The sequence below is a fragment of the Sorex araneus genome, chromosome 2 (genome assembly GCF_027595985.1).
Source record: "Sorex araneus isolate mSorAra2 chromosome 2, mSorAra2.pri, whole genome shotgun sequence".
Lineage (NCBI taxonomy): Eukaryota > Metazoa > Chordata > Mammalia > Eulipotyphla > Soricidae > Sorex > Sorex araneus.
Window position 1 is genome coordinate 264,913,269 of NC_073303.1, and position 25,726 is coordinate 264,938,994.

The following is a 25,726-nucleotide window of genomic DNA, read 5'->3' on the forward strand; positions in this document are numbered from 1 at the left end:
CGTGGCCCAGGGAAGGACATTGCAAATCTCTGCCTTTCTAGCCGGGTCTGTTTCTCCCAGCTTGGTCAGAGCCACGCGTCCGTGTATGGCCCGTGCTCGCTGCTGCTTCCGCTGTCGGGCGGCGGGAAGCTGTTCCAGGTCACTCTGTGGCTCTGAAACACAGGACCCGGGGCCCCTCGTGTGGGACCTGACCTGGTCTGGAGCTCCGCGCCCTCTCCACCCCTCCCGCCTGCAGCCGGGGCCCTGTGCTTTCGGGACGCGTGCAGCTCCGGTGTTTGCCGCCATCTGCAAGCCCACTGCGTGCCCTGGGCTTTCCCCGGGAGACCCTCTGCTTCCCCTCGAGGCTTCCGGGCGGGGCTGGTACCGCGTGGCCTCCCCGGCGCAGACTCGGTGCGAGCAGGTCTCAGGACACAGCTCGAGGAGAGGACAGGAGATGGGTGCAGTCCCTGACCACCAGGGGCCCGAGGACCCCCAGAGCCAGCAGCCCACCCCAAACAGCCGCTGCCAGAACCCGTCTGAGAGTAGTAGCTGGATGAGGGGGCAAGGGAAGGACAGGGGCTGCTGGAGCCCGGGGGCACCAGCTGGCGGGTGCCAGGGGTCCGACCTGTGACCTGGGGGTCTGACCTATGACCCTGTGACCTCGGGGGTCTGACCTGTGACCTGGGGTCTGCTGCAGGCTCTGTGAGGACCCCAAGGGAATCTCTGCCCATTTGGGGTTCTTCTTTTTTTTTTTTTTGCTTTTTTGGGTCACGCCTGGCGATGCTCAGGGATTACTTCTGGCTCTGCACTCAGGAATCACTCCTGGCGGTACTCAGAATCCATATGGGATGCTGGGAATCGAACCCGGGTCGGCCTTGTGCAAGGCAGACGCCCTCCCCGCTGTGCTGTCGCTCCAGCCCCCTTTGGGGTTCTTGTTTGCTCTGAGGTTTTGAGAGGCAGGGGTGGGTGTGTCACGTCGGGGCTGGCCAGGGCTCCGGGCAGGCCTTTCTGTGGACTGTGCCCGGCAGGGAACAGGACTCAGGACGAGGGAGCAGCAGCTTCCCCAGCAGCTTCCCCGAGACTTGGGCCCAATTGGGGGCCCTCGGAGAGTGAGCACAACTTCGGGGCTGAGCATGGGGGGCCAAGCGAGGAGCGGGGGTCCGGGCCCAGCAGAGGGGCCACCCGCCCTCCCAAAACTCGCTGGCCCTCTGACAGTTGCGGCTGGAGGTGGTTCAGAGCAGCGCAGTTCCCGAGAGTGGACACACCCCACCCCAGGGAGGGGGCCCAGCTGGGACTCGAGCAGCCTTGACGGCTGCCGGGGGCTCCTCCCCTTGCTGGTGGCCGGTGCAGCAGTCCAGAGTCTGGTCTCTGGAAGGTTTTTCCCCTCTGTCCTTGGAGGAGGACTTAGGCAGGGAGCAGCGACGCTCACCCGCCCTGGGATCCTCCGGTAGTGACGGGGAACGCGGGTGGCCTGCAGGTCTGTCCTGGGAAGAGTCTGGACACTGGCTCACAGGCTCACGGCCCCCGTGGACGAGCGGGCTGTGGGCACCCAGCGGCTAAGCCGACCTACGCTCACAGCCCGGCCTGCAGGCGCCACCTGGTGGCCACAGCTGAGACACGCCCCGGTGACCCCGAGGGACATTGCCGGTGACTGGGGCAGCACAAGCCTCCCCCCCACTCTGGCGACCCCAGACAATGGTCAGAAGATGATCACCTTCTGAGGGCACAGAATCCCGCCAGCTCCTTTCCGTGTTCCTGGCGTGTGCACCCGTGGATGTGTGGGCTCTGTCCCCCAGGCCCGCCCCCGGGCAGTGCTCAGGGCTCCCTCCTGGCCCTGCACGAGGCCCCGGGGACCATGTGGCCCTGAGGAGTCCTGCCCATCGGCTGTGGTGAGGCTGATGCCGCCCGCCCGCCTGTGCTGTGACTCTGTTTAGCGACTCGGGTGCTGGGTTGCTTGGTCCCGGATGGCAAGGTCACAGCCCTTTACCTGGACTCAGAAAGTGGCAGTGAAGACAAAAGAAATGGCACTTTCTGTCGTCCCAGAGAAGTGGATGAAATCTGGAGGTCAAGAAAGGAAATGGCATCGAATCTGTTTAGCTTCCTGACAGCTATTTTTAGAAAATATGTAATGCATTTGCTGGTTTCGGTGGCAAAGAAAAACAGTTTGCAAAGCCATTAATGTGTGAGTTCAGCAGTTGTGTAGGGCAGTGCCAGCGGCAGGAAACGGTTCCGAGCACAGACTTGGACCCCAGCCAACCAGAGGAAGCACCCCGGGCCACAGCAGGGCCTGTCGGGAAGAGAGGACAAAAAGCCCCTTGCAGGAGGGAGGGCGGGTCCCGGAAACGAGCCGAGATATACCCCGAGGCTTGCCCCGGTCAGCGGATCACAAGCGTTGACTTTTATTGATCACGAGAAGTAAACTTCTGCCCTGAAAAATTATTCCAAAGTTAAAAATTAATCTTCTAGACGCGATTAAGCCTTAATGACGCTTCCTTTCCCTTTCCGTGGTGGAAAGTGCTTCGCGTGTCTGCCCTCGGGTCTGCTGAAGCGTCCTGGCTCCCGCTTGCCCCGGGGCTGCAGGGCTGCAGGTGCCAGACCGCCCAGAGCAGAGGCCCCTGGGGGAGGGAGCTCAGCCCCTCCTGTGCCTGCTCTCGGCCGGGAAGAGGAGCCCCTTCCCGCTAAGTCCGGCCGGCTCAGGCCCGTGAGGAGCGGGCAGCGGGCACAGACTGCAGGTGCCCCGGTGGATCACCCCAGGGTCAGCCCGCCTGCCCTCATGCCCTACCTTCAGACGGGCTCGGCAGCGCCCGCCCTGGGCTAAGCACCTGACCTGCGCTGTCTGAAGAGCTGGTGACCTCCCGTTGTCCCCTCTTTCCTGGTAGGGCTCTGGGGTCCAGCAGTGATAGTGGGGATGGGAGCAGGCGCAGCACAGGGACGCCCGGGGAATCCGTCATCCGTGACGGGCCTGGTGCCCTTGCTGGAGTCAGGACGCTCACGTCCAAGCGACCGGGTCAGCCCAGGAAGCCGCGGGTCAGTGCTTGCAGAGTGCCCTGCAGCCGCCGTGGGCCTTTCTGCCCTCGCAGGGGTAGAGTCTGTACACCGGGGACGCGGGGTCTGGGCTGGGCTGTGCCAGGGGAGGGCAGGGGTGCCCGCCGGAGGAGAGGTGTTCGCGGGGTGCGGCGGTGCGGGGGGTTTGCTTCTGGATCCCGCCTGAGTCTAGAGCAGGTCCCTGGGGTCTGCCACCGGGCAGATGGCAACTTACCAGACCCCGCGGGGCCCGGGGAAGGCGCAGCCCTGGCACCTCCCGGCCGTGGGCGCCCTGAGCCCAGTCTGCCACGGCGGGTGTTTTCATCAGACAGAAGTGTGCCTTGCAGTCTGCGAGTGTTGCGTTGTACATGCTGGTGGGTTATTGATGCCTTTTGCTCAGGCAGGTTTACAGGCTTGGATTTGATTGGGCCTCGGACTGTTTGTGAAATGCTTCCCTTTTCACCCGAAAACTGTACGTTTGAGCCCAAGCCTCCATGCCATTGTAGTGGGTCATGACGCACACGTTTCTGACCTTCGGAATCTACCTTCCCAGCAGCCCAGGAATTGCAGTGCCAGGCAGCCCTCCCATGGCTCAGTCTCGCCAAACGGCCCTGCAGTGGGACCCTGCACAGTCACGGGCGGGCTCGGAGCGTGCCTGACGGTCCGACCCTGTCTGACTGGTGACCTGGCTCTCTCATGTTGTGTCCGGCTGTACCGACAGGCTGGCCTCTCTGCTCTCACTGTCCAGCTGTACCGACAAGCTGGCCTCTCTGCTGTGTCCGGCTGTACCAACAGGCTGGCCTCTCTGCTGTGTCCGGCTGTGCCTGACAGGCTGGCCTCTCTGCTGTGTCCGACTGTACCTGACAGGCTGGCCTCTGCTGTGTCCAGTTATACCTGACAGGCTGGCCTCTCTGCTGTGTCCGGCTGTGCCTGACAGGCTGGCCTCTCTGCTGTGTCCGGCTGTGCCTGACAGGCTGGCCTCTCTGCTCTCAGTGTCCGGCTGTGCCTGACAGGCTGGCCTCTCTGCTGTGTGTGTCCGGCTGTGCCTGATAGGCTGGCCTCTGCTCTCGGTGTCCGGCTGTACCTGATAGGCTGGCCTCTGCTCTCGGTGTCCGGCTGTACCTGACAGGCTGGCCTCTCTGCTTTCAGTGTCCGACTGTGCCTGACAGGCTGACCTCTGCTCTCGGTGTCCGGCTGTACCTGACAGGCTGGCCTCTCTGCTTTCAGTGTCCGACTGTGCCTAACAGGCTGACCTCTGCTCTCGGTGTCCGGCTGTACCTGACAGGCTGGCCTCTCTGCTCTCGGTGTCCAATTGTACCTGACAGGCTGGCCTCTCTGCTGTGTCCTACTGTGCCTGACAGGCTGTCCTCTCTGCTCTCGGTGTCCGGCTGTGCCTGACAGGCTGGCCTTTCTGCTCTCAGTGTCCGGCTGACCTGACAGGCTGGCCTCTCTGCTGTGTGTGTCCGACTGCCTGACAGGCTGGCCTCTCTGCTATGTGTGTTTGGCTGTGCCTGACAGGCTGGCCTCTCTGCTGTGTGTGTCCGGCTGTACCTGACAGGCTGGCCTCTCTGCTGTGTCCGACTGTACCTGACAGGCTGGCCTCTGCTGTGTCCAGTTATACCTGACAGGCTGGCCTCTCTGCTGTGTCCGTCTGTGCCTGACAGGCTGGCCTCTCTGCTGTGTCCGGCTGTACCTCACAGGCTGGCCTCTCTGCTCTCACTGTCCGGCTGACCTGACAGGCTGGCCTCTGCTCTCGGTGTCCTTGTAGGACCCCGGGTGCAGTCTGTGTCTGCGGCAGGACCCTGTTGCCGGCTGCTCTCTGGTGCTGCTGTCTCCTGCCCCGTGCTGGGTGGGGCGGGGTTCCGGGGAGCCCTGGTGTCTGGTAGTTCATTGGTGGTCGTTGTTCCTGGGGCAGCCGCAGGAGCATTGGGGGGTCTGGTGGGGGCGCGGGGGGCGTCCGCAGAGCCGGGGGTGCTCCTCCTTGCCCCTCAGGGTTACGCACAGGCTGTCCTCGTCTGTAGCGAGGGACGGGGCCTGCGGGGGCCACTCTGCCCGGGGCCGTGCACGGGGACTGGACCGGCCAGTGCCTCCGGCCTCGTCCCGGCCCCGAAGAGCTGGCTGGGCGCCCGGGCGGGGGGGGGGGGGCGCGGAGGGGCTGTTCCTGCCGGCCTGGTGTGCCAGCAGAGCACCAGGGAGCACGTCCGTGGCCCCGAGCATCACCCCGTCCAGCTGCCCTGGCGGACGATGTCTGGGCGGTGGCCTGGCGTCGCCAGTGGCCTCTGCCTGCTCCCGGCCCGCGGTGGACAGCCGAGCGCCTCCCCTCAGGGGGCCGCTGGGGGCTTCCACTCTGGGCTTCGGGCTCCGCGGGCAGGCGGCCTCTCCCGGGAGGCCTCACGGCTGCCGTGGCCCAAGGGACGGTCCCTCTTTGCCCGGGGCAGCACCAAGAGGCAGCGAGGGGAGAGCCGCCTTGCACATGGCCAGCCGGGCCTGTCCCCACGCTGCACAGGGCCTCTGAGCACTGCCAGTGCCCCCGGGCCGAAACATTAAAGCCCCATGGAGACGTGTGTCTCGGGTGCGTGAGCAGCTGCTGACCCGCCCGCCCGCGTCACCTGCGCCCCAGCCCCGAGCGTCACCTGCGCCCCAGCCCCGAGCGTCACCCCGGGCGTCACCCGCGTCCCAGCCCCCGGCATCACCCGCGTCCCAGCCCCGCGCGTCACCCGCGCCCCAGCCCCGAGCATCACCCGAGTCCCAGCGCGTGGGGGCGGGAGAGGGGCTGGTGCCTGCCGGCTTCCCCTGCCACGTGCAGAGGGTCTCTCTGGCGGACATGGCCTTCCTACGCCCCGTCTCCCTCCCACAGTCCCCGTGGGGCACGTCCAGGCGGGGTCCCCGATCCTGGGTTGAGCCCGCGGGCAGAGGGCGTCGGAGTGGACACGCCGGCAGCTCCTGTCCCCAGAGCCTTGCTTGGTGACCGTGCTCGTGAGACACGCCACCCAAGTGCACAGGCGGGCCGAGCGGAGGAGGACAGGCAGGTAGTGCCCGCCCGGCCCGGCGCTGGTGCTCACTTCCCTGCTTTCTGTTCCAGCCGATGTTCTCTGTCGCGCCCAGCCTGGGCACCAACGCATCCGCCGCCTTCAACCCTTACCTGGGCCCCGTGTCGCCAAGCCTCGTCCCCGCGGAGATCTTGCCGACGGCCCCCATGCTGGTGACCGGGAACCCGGGGGTGCCTGTGCCTGCCGCGGCCGCCGCGGCCGCTCAGAAGCTGATGCGGACGGACAGACTGGAGGTAGGAGGCCGCTTCCCTCGCCGCCGCCCGAAGGGCTGGGACGGCCCAGCGGGGCCCGGGGGGCGGGCAGGGGCCGCCGTGCTCAGCTCCAGCACCGCACGGGGCCCGCGGGTCCCTCTGGCCCAGGGCAGTGGCGAGCACGTGAGCCCGGGGTCCATCCCCACCCTTCTCTGGAGGCCGCGACGATCCCCCACTCACGACCCGGGAGGGTGTGGCCCGGCAGGTGCCCCCGGCGGCCGGCTCGCGCCCCTGGACGTGGAGGCTCGTCCCTCCGAGCGGGAGTGGCGGCCCTAGTCTCAGCTCTTACCCGTGGCTCGAGACGTCACCGCCCTCGGCGTCAGCTGTGAGACAGACAGGCTGGGTGCCCGCGGGGTGCCCTCCGGGTGTGAGTCTCCCGGCGAGAGCCCGGCCTGCAGCTGGCCCTCCGCCCCAGCCCCTGCTCCTGGGCCCAGCCAGACTCGGCCTCTCCTCTCCCTGCTGCCCGGCACGGCAGGGTCTGGCCACGCTCTGGGCTGTGATGGTCAGGTCCAGCACCAGTGCCAGGCGATGGGCCACCCGGGGCGGCTGATGGTCCACCTGCATGTCCCTGCCCACAGCGGCTACCAGGGGGCCTGCCCGGAGGGCGTCTCTTGGCTCCCGGTCCTCGTCCAGGGAGCACTGGGAGTTTCGTTCGCTCCGGGCTCGGCTGGGGTGCTGGATGCCTCGGGCCGCTGAGTGGGCCTGCACGAGACCCGGACGTGGCAAGCATGAGGCCGAGGTGGCCTGAACGGCGCGTGCCTGGGACTGACAGGCCCAGTGATGCGTCGAGCTCGCTAAGGAGCCGAAACATCGAAGCCACGTCGGTTGTGGAAAGCCTGACCCACACCTGCTGGCCGCGGCTTCGAATTCCGCACGTTCGTGTTTAGAAATGACCAGAAAGTTTCAGACACAAGAAGCTGCTTTTGGCCGTAGTTCCTGGGTGCCGGGAATGCCAGGAGGGGCCCCCAGCCAGCTGGGGAGGAGCCCCGTGCAGCCTTCCCCGCCACCTGGGCAGAGGGGCAGGCGGGCGGTGCTCACCGTGCATGCAGCCGGCTCAGTGTGCACTGCGTGGGCCTTGGAGCCCTGCAGCGTGTAGCCGAGACCCTCGGAAAGCAAACACCAGGGCCAGAGTACGGGGAGAAGGCACCTGCCCTGCAGGCAGCCAGCCTCTGTTGGCTCCCGGGCACCACGTGGGTCCCCCGAGCCCTGCCAAGAGTGACCCTGAGCACAGAGCCGGGAGTGACCCTGAGCACAGAGTCGGGAGTCAGCCCCAAGCACAGAGTCGGGAGTGACCCTGAGCACAGAGCCAGGAGTAAGCCCTGAGCACAGAGCTGGGAGTGACCCCGAGCACAGAGCCAGGAGTGACCCTGAGCACAGAACCAGGAGTCAGCCCCAAGCACAGAGGCAGGAGTGAGCCCTGAGCACAGAGCCGGGAGTGACCCTGAGCACAGAGCTGGGAGTGACTCTGAGCACAGAGCCGGGAGTGAGCCCCGAGCACAGAGCCGGGAGTGACCCTGAGCACAGAGCCGGGAGTGACCCTGAGCACTGAGCCAGGAGTGAGCCCTGAGCACAGAGCCTGGAGTGAGCCCTGAGCACAGAGCCAGGAGTGACCCTGAGCACAGAACCAGGAGTCAGCCCCAAGCACAGAGAAGGGAGTGAGCCCTGAGCACAGAGCCAGGAGTGACCCTGAGCACAGAGGCGGGAGTGACTCTGAGCACAGAGCTGGGAGTCAGCCGTGGGGTTGTCTGCGCCCCCTGAAAGCTAAAGCGGACACGGAGCTGAGGACCAGGACTGACCGTGGCCCCCGCGGACACGGGCCTGCAAAGCTGTTTCTCCTCTGAGCACTGTCTCCTGGGCCAGGGCTTGTCCGAGGCACCTGGGCCCTCCCCAGCCATGTCCCCAGCAGTGTCGCTCCGGCCTGGGGCAGGCACTTCCCTGCCCTGCACCGGGCGAGACCCCAGGGCCACTCAGGTGCTCGGTCGTGCCGGCTGCAGCCCAGCGAGGGACGGGGAGTGCCGGGCCCTGGGCCTGCTGGTCTGGGGGCAGCGGGGGTCTCGCCCACCCCACGTGGCTCTTTCCCGAGACAAACGGGTCATAGGTGTGGCCCCTGGACTTCTCGGGGCCACAGGCAGGAAGCAGCGGGGCATGGGCTTCGTGCCCAGCAGGTCCCCTGGTCTCCCGCTGAGTGCAGCCCTCTGTGCAGGGGCGGGCGAGTGTCCAGGGGCCACTGGTGCGCGCTACGTCCCCAGGCAGGCGGGCAGTGAGGAGGGCTCAGCGTGGACTGCAGGGCCCCGGGGCCAGGGCCTCGGGAGCGTCTCTGCTCCCCTCACTGTCCTGAGCGTCGTCGTGTCTCAGAAGCGCCCTGTGCTTCACCCTGACCCGTCCACACTCCCCCCTCCTGCCCCGGGAGGGAAGTGGCCACTCGGGGTGGGGCTGGTGCCCCTGCTCCAGGCGTGTCCGAGAGGGCAGGCTCCTGTCCGGGCGGGGGGCAGAAACCGTGCTGCCCGAATTGCACTGTGCCCTGTGCTCCCTGCCCCGTGCTCTCTGCCAGTGCCCCCCACCTCATGTTCCCCATCTGTACTCCCCACGCCATGCTCCCCATCCTGTACTCCCCACCCCATGCTCCCCATCCTGTGCTCCCCGCCCCGTGCTCTCTACCTCGTGCTCCCCATACTGTGCTCCCCATTCTGTATTCCCTGCCCCGTGCTCCCTGCCAGTGCTCCCCACCTCATGCTCTCCATCTGTACTCCCCGCCCCATGTTCCCCATTCTGTTCCCCATTCTGTGCTCCCCATCTCAGTGCTCCCCGCCTTGTGCTCCCTGCCCCGTGCTCCCCGCCCTGTTCTCCCCATTCTGTGCTCCCCGCCTTGTGCTCCTTGCCCCGTGCTCCCCATTCTGTGCTCCCTGCCTCATGCTCCCTGCCCTGTGCTCCCCATCCTGTGCTCCCTGCGCCGTGCTCCCTGCCCCGTGCTCCCCATCCAGTGCTCCTTGCCTCGTGCTCCCCATCCTGTGCTCCCCATCCTGTGCTCCCCGCCCCGTGCTCCTTGCCCTGCACTCCCCGCCCGTGCTCTCTGCCCCGTGCTCACTGTCCCGCCTCTCCCCCAGGTGTGCCGGGAGTACCAGCGTGGCAACTGTAACCGCGGGGAGAGCGACTGCCGCTTCGCGCACCCGGCGGACAGCACCATGATCGACACCAACGACAACACGGTGACCGTGTGCATGGACTACATCAAGGGCAGGTGCTCCCGGGAGAAGTGCAAATACTTCCACCCGCCCGCGCACCTGCAGGCCAAGATCAAGGCCGCCCAGTACCAGGTCAACCAGGCGGCAGCTGCGCAGGCCGCAGCCACCGCGGCCGCCATGGTGAGTGGGAGGCCCCGCGCCCCCCCGCCCCGTGTCCCGGCCTCGCCCCACGCCCCCGGGCCCGGCCCCTCCCCAGGCCTGCCCTCCCCCCAGGGCCGAGTGTCGCTCAGCCCTGCCTCCCGCCAGCCCTGCCCCGCCCCGCAGTGCTCCCGACCCCAGCGGCCAGCGAGCCCCCCTGCTCCCGGCCTCGCCCCACCCCGCCCCCGGCGTGCATGCTCAGTGTCGTTCCTGTCCACACGGCATCCGATGATTTGTTCCCGTTTGTTTCTCTCGCCGGTGCACTGCTCCCATGGCGCCTCTGCTTGCTGTTTGTGTTAATGCGCTTCGCCCCACTGGCCATGCACCTGTGCTCGCTGCCTGCTAATTAAGACTCAGTCGGCTGTCAAATCACTGAAGCGACCCCTCGAGGCGACCTTTGACCTGGTACTATGACCTTTCACCTTTTAGCTTGGCATGTAGCTGTACGGTAGAGACGAGACTCTGGTTTTGGTTTTGGTGTGGTCCCGCCCACCCTCGTTTTTCCGTTTTGACTCGAGTTCGGAGCGAGAGGTTCCTGTCTCTGCGACGGGGCCGCCCCGTAGCGACGAGGGCCGGGGGCACAGGACGGCCCGGCCCCGAGGCCACTGCACCCTCGAATGTTCTCCGGCAGCCCCGGGGCTGTGGCAGGGGGTGGGGGTCTCTCGTCCCTCTGCTGCGTTCCAGACCGTCCCCGCAGCCTCGGGACTGGGGCGGGCGTCTCTCTGCGTCCCTGTGCTGGCCGCTTGGCTGCAGCCGTGGACGCGGCCGACCAGAGCCGACCGCTGCATGCCGGGCTCTGCATGGGGCCGGGCCGGGCGGGCGAGGCGGGCTCTCCTGCGCTTGGATGCCCCCGCGGTGCAGGGCCGCTGTCCTGAGGGCCCGGCACGGCCCGGGCACGGCCCGCGCGGGCTCGGGGTCGCCTCCTTCGAAGCTTGGACCCTGCTTGTTTTTGGAGACTTTTGTTGACCCCTGCCGCCCTCGCCGCGCCGCCCGGGGCAGCACTGACCCTGTCCTCTCTTCTCTCCCGTGGCCGGCCCGCTCTCACCCCCGCTCGCCGCGCAGGGCCTCCCTCAAGCCGTCCTCCCTCCGTTACCAAAGAGGCCTGCTCTTGAAAAAACCAACGGTGCCACGGCCGTCTTCAACACGGGCATCTTCCAGTACCAGCAGGCTCTGGCCAACATGCAGCTGCAGCAGCACACGGCGTTCCTGCCGCCAGGTAGGCCCCCGCCGCGGCCCGCGCCCGTCCCCACCGTCTGGCCCGACGCCCTCCTGCTCCTCGGACCCGGTGCCCGCCCCGGGGGCTGCTTGAATCCTACGAAAGGGCCCTGGCGGCTTGGCCGGCCCCCTCCCCACGTCGGGTGTCCGGGTGGAGGATGAGAGTCCCGCCCTGCCCAGGGCACCCGCAGGAGCAGAAGCCCCAGGGCCCCGGGGGCCCCGTCCCGGCAGTGACCTCTTCCCCGTGGCTGCACTTGGCCCCGCACAGACACAGACACTCCAGGGCTGGCCAGGCCGGCCGGCCCTCGTCCTCCCCTCGCTGGCCCGAGCCTGCCTGGGGCCCACTGCCCTCCTGCCCTTCTGGGCTGCTGGACGTGCGGCCCGAGGCCGGAAGAGCTGGGTGCTCCCCCGCGACCTGCATGACCGTGCACTGTCCAGCAGAGCCTGGGGACGGTCTCCACGGTCAGGGCTGCTCCCAGCACTGAGTGCTGCCCCCCGCAGGGCATCCCAGGGAAGGCAGGCAGGAGAGCTCACCCGCACCCACACCCGCACCTGCACCCACACCCACACCTGCACCCACACCTACACCTACACCCGCACCCACACGCACACCTACACCTGCACCCACACCTGTACCTGCACCCACACCTGAGCCAGAACCCACACCTGCACCCACACCCACACCTACACCTACACCCGCACCCACACCTGCACCCACACCTACACCCACACCTGCATCCGCACCCACACCCACACCTGCACCCACACTCATACCTGCATCCACACCCACACCTACACCCGCACCTGCACCCACTCCCGCACCCACACCTACACCCGTACCCGCACCTACACGCACACCTACACCTATACCCGCACCCACACCTGTACCCACACCCGCACCCACACCTGCACCCATACCCACACTCATACCTGCACCCACACTCACACCTACACCTACACCCACACCCACACCTACACCTGAGCCAGCACCCACACCCACACCCACACCCGCACCCACACCTACACCCACACCTGCATCCGCACCCGCACCCACACCTGCACCCACACCCACACTCATACCTGCATCCACACCCACACCTACACCCGCACCCGCACCTACACGCACACCTGCACCTATACCCGCACCCACACCTGCACCCACACCTGCGCTTGCACTGCAGTAGCCTGTCTCCACCCTGCATTCTCATTCCCACCCCCTGGCCCACACCTGCATCTATAGTCTCCCCCACTTTCCCTCACACCTCCCCCTCCCTGCACCAGCCCCCATCCTGTGTCTTCCCCCACACCTGTGTCTGCCCCCACCTGTGCCTCCCACCACACCTGGGCCAGCCCCCACACTATACCTTCACCTCCTGCTCCCTCAGTCAGCTTCAGACTCTGAAAGCAGTGCTCAGGACCTAGGGTTAGGTTTGTGAAGACTCAGGCCCGGTCTCTCTGAGCACCGACAGACCTGACCCGGGCTCCCGGGAGCAGAAGGTAGGGAGCTTCATGGGCGTGGGGGGTTTTGCGGAGAGACGGGGGGTGGGGCAGCTTCAAAGAGAAGGAAGGATTCTGGTCTGTCACTTCTACTCTCATTAAACCAATCCAGGTTGGGTTTTTTGTTTTGTTTTGTTTTTGTTTTTAGTTACTGGGCCTTGCTCCCGGCTCTGTGCTCAGGGCTCACGGCCGGCAGACCCGGGCACCCTGTGTGGTGCCGGGGGTCCAACCCCATCAGCACATGCTGTGCTCGGGCCCCTGGCCCATCTTGGCAGGCCCGGTTCTGCCCCCTCCCTCCCACAGGGTCTGCCTGGGCTCCTCTGCTGGGGAGACGGCGGTTATCTTCCAGTGCTGCGTCCTAAGTGGCTCTAAACTTGGCGCTTGGTCCTTTCAGACAGGCTGAGGGCAAAGCCAGAGCGGGCGCGGACTGGGGATTTTTTGTTTGTTTGAAGTGAATCACCGTGAAAGGCACAATTACAAACCTATTCGTGGTCGGGCTTCGGTCAGTCACTGTGTTTAAGCTGTACGGTTCTTCAGCTGTCAATTTTGACAATAATCTGATTGACAGTGAATTTAGTTGGTAATTTTCATCTGAAAAGATACCAGATTTTTTACCATGCCTTAAATCAGCTTTACAACTTCTCACCACCACCGACAGGCTTGAGTTCTCACGTCGAGACTCAAACCAAATCACCCTCCCAGTTCCCGTCATTCTCCCCCTCCCCGTTCCTCTCCTCCGTGAAGTCTAACCGCATACACCCTGCTTCTGAATCACCCCCTCCTCCTGCTCCCTGCATCCGCCACACAGACCAATCAAAACCGCCCGGCATGCTCTCCTCAGAAACACGCCCGCCCCCGGAGACCCTCAGCGCGAGGGGAGGCTCCTCTGCAGGCCCCCGGTCAGCATCACGGCCGTCCAGAGACCTGTTGTCCTCATGGGGCCGCCCAGGCCGAGAGCTGGCGGGAGCCAGAGAAGGTGGGAGCAGGCCAGGCCCGTGCTGGCCCGAGACCTGAGTTCCGAAGGGTGTCAGGGACGTGGCTCCGGCTGCTGACAGCCCCGTGCTGCCCTCTGACCCCCACAAGGCCAGGCCTGCTGGCCTCAGACTCGGCCTGGCCCCGCCGATGTGCCCAGCAGGCCCACGTGGCTGCTGCCGTGGCTAAGAGAGGAACAGAAAGGGCCTGCGACCGTCTGGGGGAGACCAGCTGCCCTGGGGCCAGTGCCCAGCCTCGCGAAGAATAAGATCAGGTTCTGGATCGTACGTGCAGGCTCTTCCCGGACGAGCACTGATGTCCCGCAGGCTTTCGGGTTTTGGCTTTTAACTTTTGTGGTTTGTTTTGCTTTGTTTTTTTTTTTTTTTGGTTTTTAAGTTGTTTTTTTTTTTCTTTTCCATATGTCAAATATTTTAGAGTATTTGATTTTCCAAATCGAGGGCCTCACCCAGCCACCAGCCCCTTCTGTTTCCCCAGAGACAGAGACACCAGCAGGGGTCCCTGCAGCTGAGTCCCAGGGAAGCCCGGCCCCCCAGGCAGAGGGTCAGTCTTTGACCCGCCAGGCACACGGGCCAAGTGTAGCACCACCCAGACGGAGCCCGCTCACTGCCAGGCCGGCGCGGCCCGCGTTTCCTGAGGCGCAGGCAGGCCCCGGGCCCCTCTCCGCCGAATGTTCCCGCCGGCCCTGGCCAGGCGGCTTTCCCCGGAGACGGGCCGTGCGCCTGCGGGCGGGGTTGGGGCGCTGTCGGTTCCACGCCGTGTTGCTAGAATAACCGTTTTTCTTCTTTGTTCAATGAATCTCCTAATGACACGTGTGATGGGACGTTTTAATTCTCTTCCCTTTCCAAACCCGCCTTCCTGTGTCCATGCATGCTGCAGGCTCGATTGTGTGCATGGCGCCCGCTCCAAGTCTTGGTAGGTGCTTTCTTTCTTGATTTTCTCAACCCCCCGGTGCCCCTCACAGCCCCTCAAAATCCACTGCTGATCTCACTTGCCCACCGACACATCCACCCCGCGTACTAACACCTGTCAATTAAACGCCACTTCCGATTTAATTGACTCCCGCGGGGGTGGGGGGCCGCCCCGCCCGCCCGTTTACCTGCGTGGTGCCCGGGGGTGGATTTTGATCGGACTCTGAGTTCTGCTGTGTAGAAAGAAATCGGTCTCCTAAAGTGACATGCTGTGTGTGTATAACGGTGGATAAGAACGCCTCTCTCCCTCCCTCCCCGTAACTACGTCTGAAGTAGGCCCTGACGTTTGACTTAAGATTTTGAATGCCCAGGAGCACTGGATAAAGTTCTCGTTTCTGACATAGCAAAGTAAGCCTGTTTGTGTCGATTTTCTTGATTTGATGGTAACAAGCTTTTTTTTTTTCCCCTTTTTTTCTCCCCCCCTCCCCCCCCGCCCCTGCTCTCTCTGGAATGTCGTCCTGCTTTGCGCTGTGGTTGCATGTCACTCGCTGGGATGTCCTTCCACGTGGCTTCTCGCTGTGGTCGACCCGTGCCCGCCCGTGTCCTCCGTCCTGCCGTGGCCCCTTACCGCTCCACTCTTCTGTGTGTTTGCTTATATGGTTTTCCCTCCGAAAGTTCCCATGGTGCACGGCGCTACGCCCGCTGCTGTGTCCGCAGCGACAACGTCTGCCTCCAGTGTTCCCTTCGCTGCGGCAGCCACGGCCAACCAGGTTTGCTCCTTTACGGCTTCGTACTTACGCCCGACTCTCAGGGCCGTCCGCAGCCCTCGCACACGGGGCTCCGGGGAGGCCAGCGGGGGCTGTCCGGGGGCTTCGGCATGGGGTCTCCAGGGCAGCTCTGCCAGCCTGCACCACCGCCGTCGGGCCAGGCGCCCCCTGCTGAGACGGCCCCGCACACGCCATGCGCCTCGGCCGCACACGCTCGGGTGCTCCGTGCGGGCCCTCGGCCGCCCCCGTCTCCACGCACGCCGGGCTCCAGTCAGAGGGGGGCGACCGTTGCCGCAAGCCAAGTCAGCCTCTGCCGGCTCTGCCGTGCTCCCCGGCACTGCCCGTCCACCCTCGGTGCTCAGCCCCGGGCGCCAGCGTGCCCCAGGCTTGCCGTGCCACGGTACCACGTCCCTGTCTCCACTGGGACCGGCCCCGAGGCGGCTTGTCCTGGAGCTGAGCCCGGCCAGTGTCGGGGCTCGCGGCTACCCTGGTCTCCACAGAGAGGTGCTGGGCCTCTGTGCGGACGGTCAGACTCAGGACTGAGCGTCACAGCTTTAGGGTCAGTTTCGATGGTTTTGTATCATAGATTGTGCAGCATGGTCAGACTGCTAGCGTTTATGGTGCTGACGGCAGAGTCACTGCAGACCCCCCCCAAAGTGCCCAGACCCTTTGCCCCACGTCAGCATCCAAGGACATGATGGTAGAGGAACTCGGGGGTCACAGCAGAGGGAGGTGGAGGAACCCCAGGCTGAGGCCCAGGGAGGGGACCTGGATGAGCCCCGCCCACTCGGGAGCAGGCCCCACCCACACGACCCTCTGGCCTCATCTGGGAAGCACATCCCCCCCACCATCTCCCAGATCACCTGGCCTCCCAAGGCAGCGACCCGTGTGCATTATGGCATGTGAGTGAAGAGGCTGTGGGCATGTCCCGTGTGGGCACAGGTGAGGCTAGATGCCTCGCTGGCAGCGTGCAGCAGTGGGATGGCGGGTGGCACGGGATTAGAGGGGCCTTTCCTTTGCCTTGTGCTGTGACCATCTCATGCATCATCTGAGCAAGAGCCCAGGAAGGGGCCCGTGCACATGCACACACACACGTGCTGTACTTGTGCACAGATGCACACCATGCCTCACATATACATACACACGTTCTGTACATGTATGCACATATATGCTGTATATGTGCACAGACACACACCATGCTACACATGCATACACACGTGCTATACATGTGCATAGATGCACACCATGCTACACATGCACACATGTCTGTACATGTGCACAGATGCACACCGTGCCTCACATATGCATACACATGTTCTGTACATATACACACATATATGCTGTACATGTGCACAGACGCACACCATGCTACACATGCATACACACGTGCTGTACATGGGCATAGGTGCACACCATGCTACACATGCACACATGTCTGTACATGTGCACAGATGCACACCGTGCCTCACATATGCATACACATGTTCTGTACATGTACACACATATATGCTGTACATGTGCACACACACGATGGTACACGTGCTGTACATGTGACATAGTGCTATACACACACATGGAGGCACTTACAGGCTTTCCATGCACACGGATGCACACACAGGCTGTATATGCACGTGGTGCACATGGCTGTTTTGCACACAGACACAGACCATACGTACATGCACACGGATGCATACATGTGGTTGCACACTCAGTCTGCACATGCACACGGGTGCACACTCAGTCTGCACATGCACACGGGTGCACACTCGGGCTGTACATGCACACGGGTGCACACTCAGGCTGTACATGCACATGGGTGCACATACTTGGGCTGTACATGCACATCGATGCACACTCAGGCTATACATGCACACGGGTGCACACGGCGCACACGTCCTGTGACTGCATATGCACGCGACGCCTCCAGCACTAGTGCTGCGCCTGCATGTCCGCCCAGAGCCCGGTGGCCCTGGGCAGTGCTGCTGCTCAAGCCCCTCGGCCTGTCCACAGCCCCACCCTTGATGCTTCCACGTCCTGGCCCGCAGGACAGGTATGACGAGCTCCTTCATGCCAGTGCACGCCGCCGTGAGCTGGCTAGACGTGCGCGGTGCCCTGGAGGGGGAGGGAGCAGGTGGAGGCCGCACAGCCTCCTCGCCGGCAGCCGTGGCCTGTGGTGCCTGCCGCCTCCTGGACGAGGACGTGGAAGACTCAGTGTGGGGGTCTCGAGGGCCCGAGCGGGGCGGAGGCCTTGGGGCAGCCCCTCTGGTGCCCGTCTGGGCTGGCCCCTCCCCCCAGGGGACAGGCTCAGTGAGGCCGGGGACTCGGGAGCGTCTGGCTCCCGTGACAGCTCTCCCAGGGCACTCGGGCTTGGCGCCAGTCCTGGGCTCTTGTGGCACTCTGCTCGGAGCACCCGCACTCGTGCCGGCCCACAAGACCGTCTCCTGGTCCCGTCCCCTGGCTGGGCCGTCGGCCTCTCCAGCCCCGGTGCATGGTGTGGTGGCTCGCCGACAGTCTCGCGCAGCCCCGCCCTCTGTGGCACCGAGGACTTGAGCCTCACCACGGAATTTCACTTTCCTTGAAAACGTCCCGTGCTGACATGTTCAACTCTCGGGGTTGGCTTGCTGGCCGGGTCACTCATTGAGTCGTTCTTCTGTTTCCCAGATACCCATAATATCTGCCGAACATCTGACTAGCCACAAGTATGTAACCCAGATGTAGAACTTTCATCAGTAAACAGTAAGTGCACGTCGAGGGCGTCACGGAAGGTGGCGGTGGGGATTAGGTTTGGGATTGCCTCCCGTGTTTCTGCCAGGCGGGTCATAGGAACACGCCTTGGAGAGCTCGGAGAGCTCCTGGGCTGTGTCATCTCGCGAGATGCAGTCGTGAGGGGACCTGCACGGATGATCACTGGGAGCAGACGTGCAGGAGAGGGAAGTAGGGAGTGCCAGGTCCCAGCATGGGGCATTGCGAAGGCCACTCCGCTCCCCACAGTGCCCTCACAGGGCCCCACGCTCAACTCGCCCACGCCTGGACACACCCAGCACTGGGGGCACGGGCCCATCCCAGTGCATGTGTGTGCACACGTGTACCTGTTGGCCATATCACAGTCCCATCCTCATGCAAGCGTGTGCACACGTGTGCCCATTGGCCATATCACAGTCCATTTCCTGTGCGAGTTTGTGCACACGTGTGCCCACTGGCCATATCACAGTCCATTCCCTGTGTGAGTGTGTGCACACGTGTGCCCGTTGGCCGTATCACAGTCCCATCCCTGTTCGAGTCTGTACACACGTGTGCCCGCTGGCCATATCACAGTCCCATCCCCGTGCAAGTGTGTGCGCACGTGTGCCCATTGGCCATATCACAGTCCACTCCCGATGCAAGCGTGTGCACACGTGTGCCCGCTGGCCCCGTCCCCCAGCCCCGCACGTGCGTTTCCAGAGGCCCGAGGTAGCATGTCACCACGTTTCAGGACCGCGGCTCTCAGTGTGCCGCTGATGAAAGTGGCTTCGACGCTTTGTGGTGGCCAGTGGCTGTCCCTCGGCCCTGGAGACTGTCTCGTCCCCACGCCTGCACGCGGCCTGCCCAGGCGTCAGACACGGGCTGCCGCCCACTCCTGGGCAGGAAAGGCCCACAGCACAGGAGCCCAGATCCGGTTGGGCGGGGTCACCCTGCATGCCGGCCTCGTGGCACGGTGCCACCAGAAGACAAGGCCGGGCCTGAGCTGCGGGCGACGCCGGTCCTCGGGGGCCACGCTAGGAAGGGCAGGCGGGCGGGGGGGCCGAGGCGCTGAGGCACTGAGTGAGCTCCGGGCTGGCACTCGTGCAGGTGCCCTGGGGCAGGTGCTGTGAAGGGGCCGTCGCCAGCTGCCCCAACGCCGTCGGCCTGGGCTGGGGGGGGCGCGGGGAGGGCTCTTATTCCTTTTGCCTGGAAACCGAGGGGCCAACTTCGGGTGCCCCCACCGCCCTCCCCAGACGGAGGCTCTGGTCTCTGGGGCTGCCGCGGGGGCGGGCTGGGAGGGCGCCCGCTGGGGCCTTGACCTCCCGTGTCTCCCTCCAGGTCGTACTGAAGAGGAAGGGACAGTGTGCTTGGAAGGAGAGAGAATGGAGAGAGGACGAGACCATTAGCCATATTGTATATACGTCAAGTGACACCCACGACACCCTCAGCCACAGACATCACCTCTTGCATGAGACCCAGAAGGCCGGGCCGGAGCTGCACACTGTCGCCTGACGCCTCGGACGTGGCTCGGTCCGGGTGCGAGGTGGCGCTCCTGCCCCTCAGACCACCGCCGTCTTTGTTCCTAGCACAGTTTGCTTGTGAGGCGTGCCCGGGTGGGTCCCCCGACACCCGGCCGCCTCGGAGGGCCGACCGAGGTGACCACGGTTCTGTTAGCATTGGTACGCCTGTAGACCAAGATATAATTTTTTAAAAAATAAGTTTATTTCTTTCAAGGTTTACAAAAACAAAGGTGCACCTTGTATTTGCAGTCGCCGGTGCCGCGCGAGCGTGTGCCGTCGTTTCCGTTTGAGAGGGAGAGTTCTGGTGTGAGTTGTGAGGCGTGGGGGGGTCTGACTGACGAATGTGCCAAGCAGGGCCGCAGCTATGTGTCTTCAAAGCACATCATGGCCTAAGGACCATGTTGTCAAGGGTTCCCGCGAAGTGCCATAGACTGTGCATCAAGCAGAGTATTATTCCTTCAGTATTACTTTCAGAGCCGCCCCGGACTCCGCAGGCGAAGGGCACCATGCTTTCTTGTTTTGTTTTGTGTTTTGAAACCAAAGCTGTCTCAGAAATGGCCAATTTAACTTTAGCACTCACGGGCAGTACAACACACACACTCGAGACAGACAGACTCACACCTACTGGAGATATATAATAGATAGATAGAGATATATATATAAAGTTATTTTAACACTTCGTCGTGTACTATTTATGCCCACTAGACCGTATAACGCACCACTTCAAAAGGGATGTGCTATTTCTGAGACACGATGACAAAAAAGATGTTTGAAGACATTATTTTGCTTCTATTTATAGCTCTGTGAAAAGTCAAAAGACTATAAATGCTTTGCAGAAATGCTTTTACATTTGCTCACCAGTCACATTTAACGGTAAGAGTGACTCTAAAAGAAGCAAGCAGGTCTGTCATCAGATGCATGAAAAAAACCAAAAGAGGAAAACGGAAACGTTTAATGAACCTAGCCACTGGGTGGGTTAAGTACATGGGTGAATTTTATATATTTTTGTTGTTGTTGTTCAGATTAACTGCTTATAGCCTTAGAAAGCCTTTTACAAAATTTTAAGAAAAATAGATGTGCATTCGGTTTTTAAGAATGGATTTATCCAAAGGAAGTCTTTGCTTTGCTTTCTTTCCTTTTTGTCTTTTTCTTTTTCTTGTGGTTTGGATGTCGCAGCTAGGCAAGGGTGTTCTTGCTCTGTTCGGCGGTTCTGATTCTGCAAACAGCCGGGCGGGTGCGTCCCTGGTAGTCGGGAGTGGGGGCGGAGTGGGGGTTCCCTAGCAGAACTTCCCGCACTCCCAGTTTGCTGCGGGTTTTGATGCTTGGGAAAGAAGCTTTCTAGTTCCAGACTGATGTGTCGATTTTACTGATTGTACTGTGCATCTATTATGCCTTAGCTACATTACGGGTTGGAGCCCATACCAATGTGTCCCAGTCGTGTTCAGAGAGTGGGGGGTCTCACGTTATTGTAGGTAGTGACATTAGAGAATAGGACTTATTTTTCTTGTTAAAAGGTAGATTTTCATTTCCTACATTTATTACATTTCATTTTCTATTAACAATTGAATACCATTTCAGTTTGTAGACTATTGTTTTATTAGATTTTACCATTGAATTTATTCAAAATACAAAAAAAAAACCCTTAAAGGTAGTTTTCCTTCATAACATACTCAGTTTTGAATTACATGTAGTGTCATATGAATATTCGTATTATTGTTAACGAAATGATTTATATTTTACTGATTTAATATTAAAGTGTAAGAATGTCAGTCTTGTTCTTGTCTAGTTTTCATTAAAAAGAACAAAGATCTTTTATATGGATATCTTATAAATATATAATCATTGCTAAGTAAGAGGTTCTGTTGTTGCTATTGCAACAACGCTGGCAGACAATTGAGTAATATTTTGATGATTTATTTTGTTTGTAATTAGTTATTATAAGAAGATCTAGATCCTAGATATTAGAATAAAATTTATTTTCTACTGTATCCATTTCAAATGTTAAAGTATTGTTTAATATTTTTGAAATCCCTGAATATCAGGCCTTGTTATAAATAAGCTGCATAATCAATAACTAGAACAAGGGACTTTTTGTTGATAATCCAAATACTCCAAGTTTACGTAAGGAGAATGGTAGCGTGTGTGCAAGTCCCGGGGGCCAGCTATGCTGCAGTGGGAAGCGTGTTGGAGCGACTCGAGAAGCCGACTTTTTGCACTTCTGTATATAGTCAAAAGAGAGAAACCTGTATAATAGTAAGATCTTATTTTGAATAAAAACGTCTATAATTACCCAGAGTTTTGTTAAGGCTAGCAAACCGCAGACCGAGCAGGATCCCTCGCAAGGTGTCCACGCCGCAGCGTGCTCGCTTTCGTGCACAGCTTGTAGTTCGCCAGGATATTCTCAGCGGGAAGAAACGCCGCCCAGCCGGGTCTCACGACCGACGGACTCCACGGGGTGAGTCCGCCCGAAGACCATCACCAAAACAGCAGGAACTTCAACCATTGAGGCGCAGCCATGGATCAGAAACTCCTGACATTTTTCAGAACTACTGCATGCTTAAAACTTCAACAACAACAACTACGACAAAACAGAGAAAAGGACGATACTTAGGACACACTCAAACCTGTTTCTGCCAACGCCGGTGGTTTCTTGCTCTCACACACACACACACACACACACACACACACACACACACACAAAGAATCTTCAGGACAATATTGCCTTTCACAAGATCTCGACCACCCACAGGCAAAGCGAACAGCTCACCGTAGCTCTAGTCGTTATGTGATCGGTTTTTAATTGCTATAGGATCCTGTTCTTCCGGCAGGGAGGAGGTAGAACACAGTTCAGATTTCACGGTTTTGACCTCCCTCTGAGGAGCACTAGACATGGCAGAGTGGCCAGGCAGGCACTTGAATCGCCCTCCAGCCTCCGTCCGGCTAGGGCCCAGTGGCACTTACCAGCACCCTGCTCCACCTGCCGAAAGAACAGACGCTTGGTTTTACTATTATGTAATCAAAACTTACTTTCTGCTTGTAGTTGCCTATAAATTACGTATTTTGTCTTGGGCTGCATTTTGTTTTTTGCTTATTTTATTATCACTGCAGTAGTTGGCTTTGCTGTATGGAAAAATAAAGTGGAATTGCCCTAATAAAACTTCTCTTTCTTAAGTATATTTGAGTATCTGAGGTTGAAGTGTGCGTTCTTTCCTACGCCTCCCGAGCGTGTGTCTTGGACCCGTGTTGACGTAGAATGATGTGCCGTGAAACTTGGTATTAGTGGCACAGAGACCCCCCACCCGTGGCGGACCATGGTCGCAGCCTCTCCACTGAACCCGGAGGGCGTGTTGGGCTCGGCCAGTGTCTCCTGGAGCACCCAGCCCGCTCCTGACACGGTTCAGGAGAATCGCAAGCCAGAAAGGTTTTCTCATCGCTGCCCCGATTGTCCTACTAAGGACCCACTGTACCTGTGGACTGGGGGTGTGGTTCTGGGCTGGGTGCATGAGGCCTGGCAACAACAAAAAGCAAAAGGGGGGGAAACAAGAACCATGTTTGTCCTGATGCCCCAGGAGACCAGCCTCGCACATGTACAACCTGACGAGACAAACACCTCAGCGCTGGGATAATGCACCCCTTTGATTCACGGTCAGGGTCACGCCCCACACACACTTCCTCAGGACACGATGGGAGCTGAGTGTGTGCCTGTGTGCACTGTGCATGTGTGTGTGTCCATATGTGCATGTGTGCCTCCACATGTGTGAGCCTACATGTGTGCGTGTGTGAGCTACATATGCTGGTTTGAGCCTGTGTCTGAGCCTACATGTGTGGGAGCCCACATATGCTTGTGGAGCCCTTGTGGATGGGTGCCTACATTTGTGTATGTATGTTTGCCTTATGTGTGTGGATGCTAATTGTGCATGTAAGTGGGCCTGTGTGGATGGGTGCCAGAATGCGTGTGTGTGAACTTGTGTGTATGTGTGAGCCTGTCCTGGGTGCCTGCACTTGCTTGTGAGCCTGTGTGTGCATATGTGCATGTGAGCCGGCGTGTATGTGAGAACGTATGTGCATGTGTCGATCTGCATGCCTACTGCTTGAGCCTACACGTCTGCATGCCTGTGTGTGCCTCGGTGTGACAAATGCACGTGTTTGAAGGACACATGTTTCTGCAGCCACGGGCCACCTTCTAAGCCAGCGGCGGGTGGTCCCACGGAGGGCTATGCGGCTCTGCTCCTGCTCCTTGGCTGGAGGCTCCTGCCTGTGGACGACCCTCGAGCCCCCTGGGCCCCCCGCCCAGTGCTGTCCTTCCGATCTCTCGGGGCCCCTGCCCCGAGGCCCCACACGCCTCCTCCGCGGGTGTCCCCTGAGGCTACTCCGGGCCAGTGGGGCTCCTTGCTCAGTGGAGGTGGTGCCGTGAGGGGATTTGCTGGGCCACCGAGCTGGGGCCCCGGGGCCCACACGTGCCGAGGAGCCTGACCCTGTCCGGGTTTGCCCATCTCACCAGACGGACACGTTTCTCTCCTGACTGCGTGAGTTACGCCTCTCCGAGTCCCTCACTGCCCACCCCCACGTGATTCCGCCTCCCTGAGCAGAGCCCCACGAGTCAGCGCACTGACGGGTGGGGGGGTGAAAACCAGCCAACGGGAACCAACAACAAAGGCTTTGATGAAGAAACGCCTTCCATGAAGAGAGCATGAGCATCTTGAAGTATCTCAGTTGTGTGCTGATAAACTTAATTTTATAGAAAATAAACACCGACGTTCAGATCTTTGTTTGGGGTGACATCAGGTCGCGTTCAAAGCCGGCTCCTGGCTCCACTCAGGGATCTCTCTGGGCGCGTTTGGGAGACCATCTGGGGTGCTGGGGACTGAACCCCAGCCGGCCACGTGCAAGGCAAAGCCCCTCCCCCGCTGCACTGTCTTTCCACCATCCCCTCAGTATTTTGTATCTGATGAGGCTCAAAATGGATCCACAAGCCCATTGCAGATGTGTGTTCTTGTTAACTGTTCCCGGTGACTGACAACACATGAGCACTGTTTGACGCGAGTCCTCACGACCTGAGAAAGGACCACATACCCAGGGACAGGTCTGTGGCAGGGGTGTCTCCACCCAGACAGCAGGTGGTGCTGTGGAGGCGGGTGGTTCCGCATCCCCCAGCAGGCGGCACTGTGGAGGCGGGTGGATCCGCATTCCCCCAGCAGATGGCGCTGTGGAGGCGGGTGGATCCGCATCCCCCCAGCAGGTGGCGCTGTGGAGGCGGGTGGATCCGCATCCCCCCAGAGGTGGCGCTGTGGAGGCGGAGGCGGGTGGTTCCGCATCCCCCAGCAGGTGGCGCTGTGGAGGCGGATGGTTCCGCATCCCCCCAGCAGGCAGCGCTGTGGAGGCAGGTGGTTCCACATCCTCCAGCAGGTGGCGCTGTGGAGGCGGAGGCGGGTGGATCCGCATCCCCCCAGTAGGCGGAGCTGTGGTGGCGGGTGGATCCGCATCCCCCCAGCAGGTAGCGCTGTGGAGGCAGAGGCGGGTGGTTCCGAATCCCCCCCAGCAGGTGGTGCTGTGGAGGTGGGTGGTTCCACATCCCCCAGCAGGTGGCGTTGTGGAGGCGGGTGGTTCCGCATCCCCCAGCAGGTGGCACTGTGGAGGCGAAGGCGGGTGGATTCGTATCCCCCAGCAGGTGGCGCTGTGGAGGCGGGTGGTTCCACATCCCCCAGCAGGTGGCGCGTGAAGGAGTGTGGTTCCACATCCCCCAGCAGGCGGTGCTATTGAGGCGGGTGGTTCCGCATCCCCCAGCAGGTGGCGCTGTGGAGACGGGTGGGTCTGCATCCCCCAGCAGGCAGCGCTGTTGAGGCGGGTGGGTCTGCATCCCCCCAGCAGGCGGCGCTGTGGAGAGGTGGGTGGATTTGCATCCTCCCAGCAGGTGGCGCTGTGGAGGCGGGTCGATTCGCATCTCCCCAGCAGGTGGCGCTGTGGAGGCGGAGGCGGGTGGTCCTGCATCCCCTAGCAGACGGCGCTGTGGAGGCAGGTGTATCGGCATCCCCCCAGCAGGCAGCACTGTGGAGGCGGGTGGGTCTGCATCCCCCCAGCAGGCGGCGCTGTGGAGGCGGGTGGCTCTGCGGCTTACTCAGTTTTCCCAGGAAGGGGTTTGAGGGCGTGAAGGGGCCCTTGTACCGGGTCACACCGTGCTGTGGCTGAGGGAGGGAGAAGCACTCACCTCCGGGTGCAGGGCTGCATGCGGCCAGCAGGGGGCAGTGCTGCTCCAGCCTGGGGCCCGCTCCAGACCCCAACGCCACTAAAGCCTCCCTGGCCAGCCAGGGGCCCACCCTGCTTAGGCCACGGGCCCGGCACCACATAGCCTGCCCGAGCACTGAGCCGGGAGTGACCCTGCGCACAGAGCTGGGAGTGACCCTGAGCACAGAGCCGGGAGTGA

At 61.6% G+C, this 25,726-nt stretch overlaps 1 protein-coding gene across 14 annotated transcripts in view; it reads left to right on the forward strand.

The window, feature by feature from the left end:
* MBNL1 (muscleblind like splicing regulator 1) overlaps positions 1-22,489 on the forward strand; it is a 79,239-nt gene extending 56,750 nt beyond the window's left edge. For 4 of the 14 annotated variants that reach the window (XM_055125595.1, XM_055125598.1, XM_055125597.1 and 1 more), the window contains exons 4-11: positions 6,086-6,286; positions 9,409-9,666; positions 10,036-10,089; positions 10,747-10,900; positions 14,266-14,301; positions 14,973-15,067; positions 17,726-17,800; positions 19,124-22,489. In XM_055125595.1, the coding sequence (XP_054981570.1) occupies positions 6,086-6,286; positions 9,409-9,666; positions 10,036-10,089; positions 10,747-10,900; positions 14,266-14,301; positions 14,973-15,067; positions 17,726-17,782 (855 nt within the window). In that variant the 3' untranslated portion in view covers positions 17,783-17,800; positions 19,124-22,489. The remainder of the gene's footprint in view (positions 1-6,085; positions 6,287-9,408; positions 9,667-10,035; positions 10,090-10,746; positions 10,901-14,265; positions 14,302-14,972; positions 15,068-17,725; positions 17,801-19,123) is intronic. The other 10 variants (XM_055125599.1, XM_055125600.1, XM_055125601.1 and 7 more) reach the window with 5 other exon arrangements.
* Positions 22,490-25,726: the final 3,237 nt, after the last annotated feature.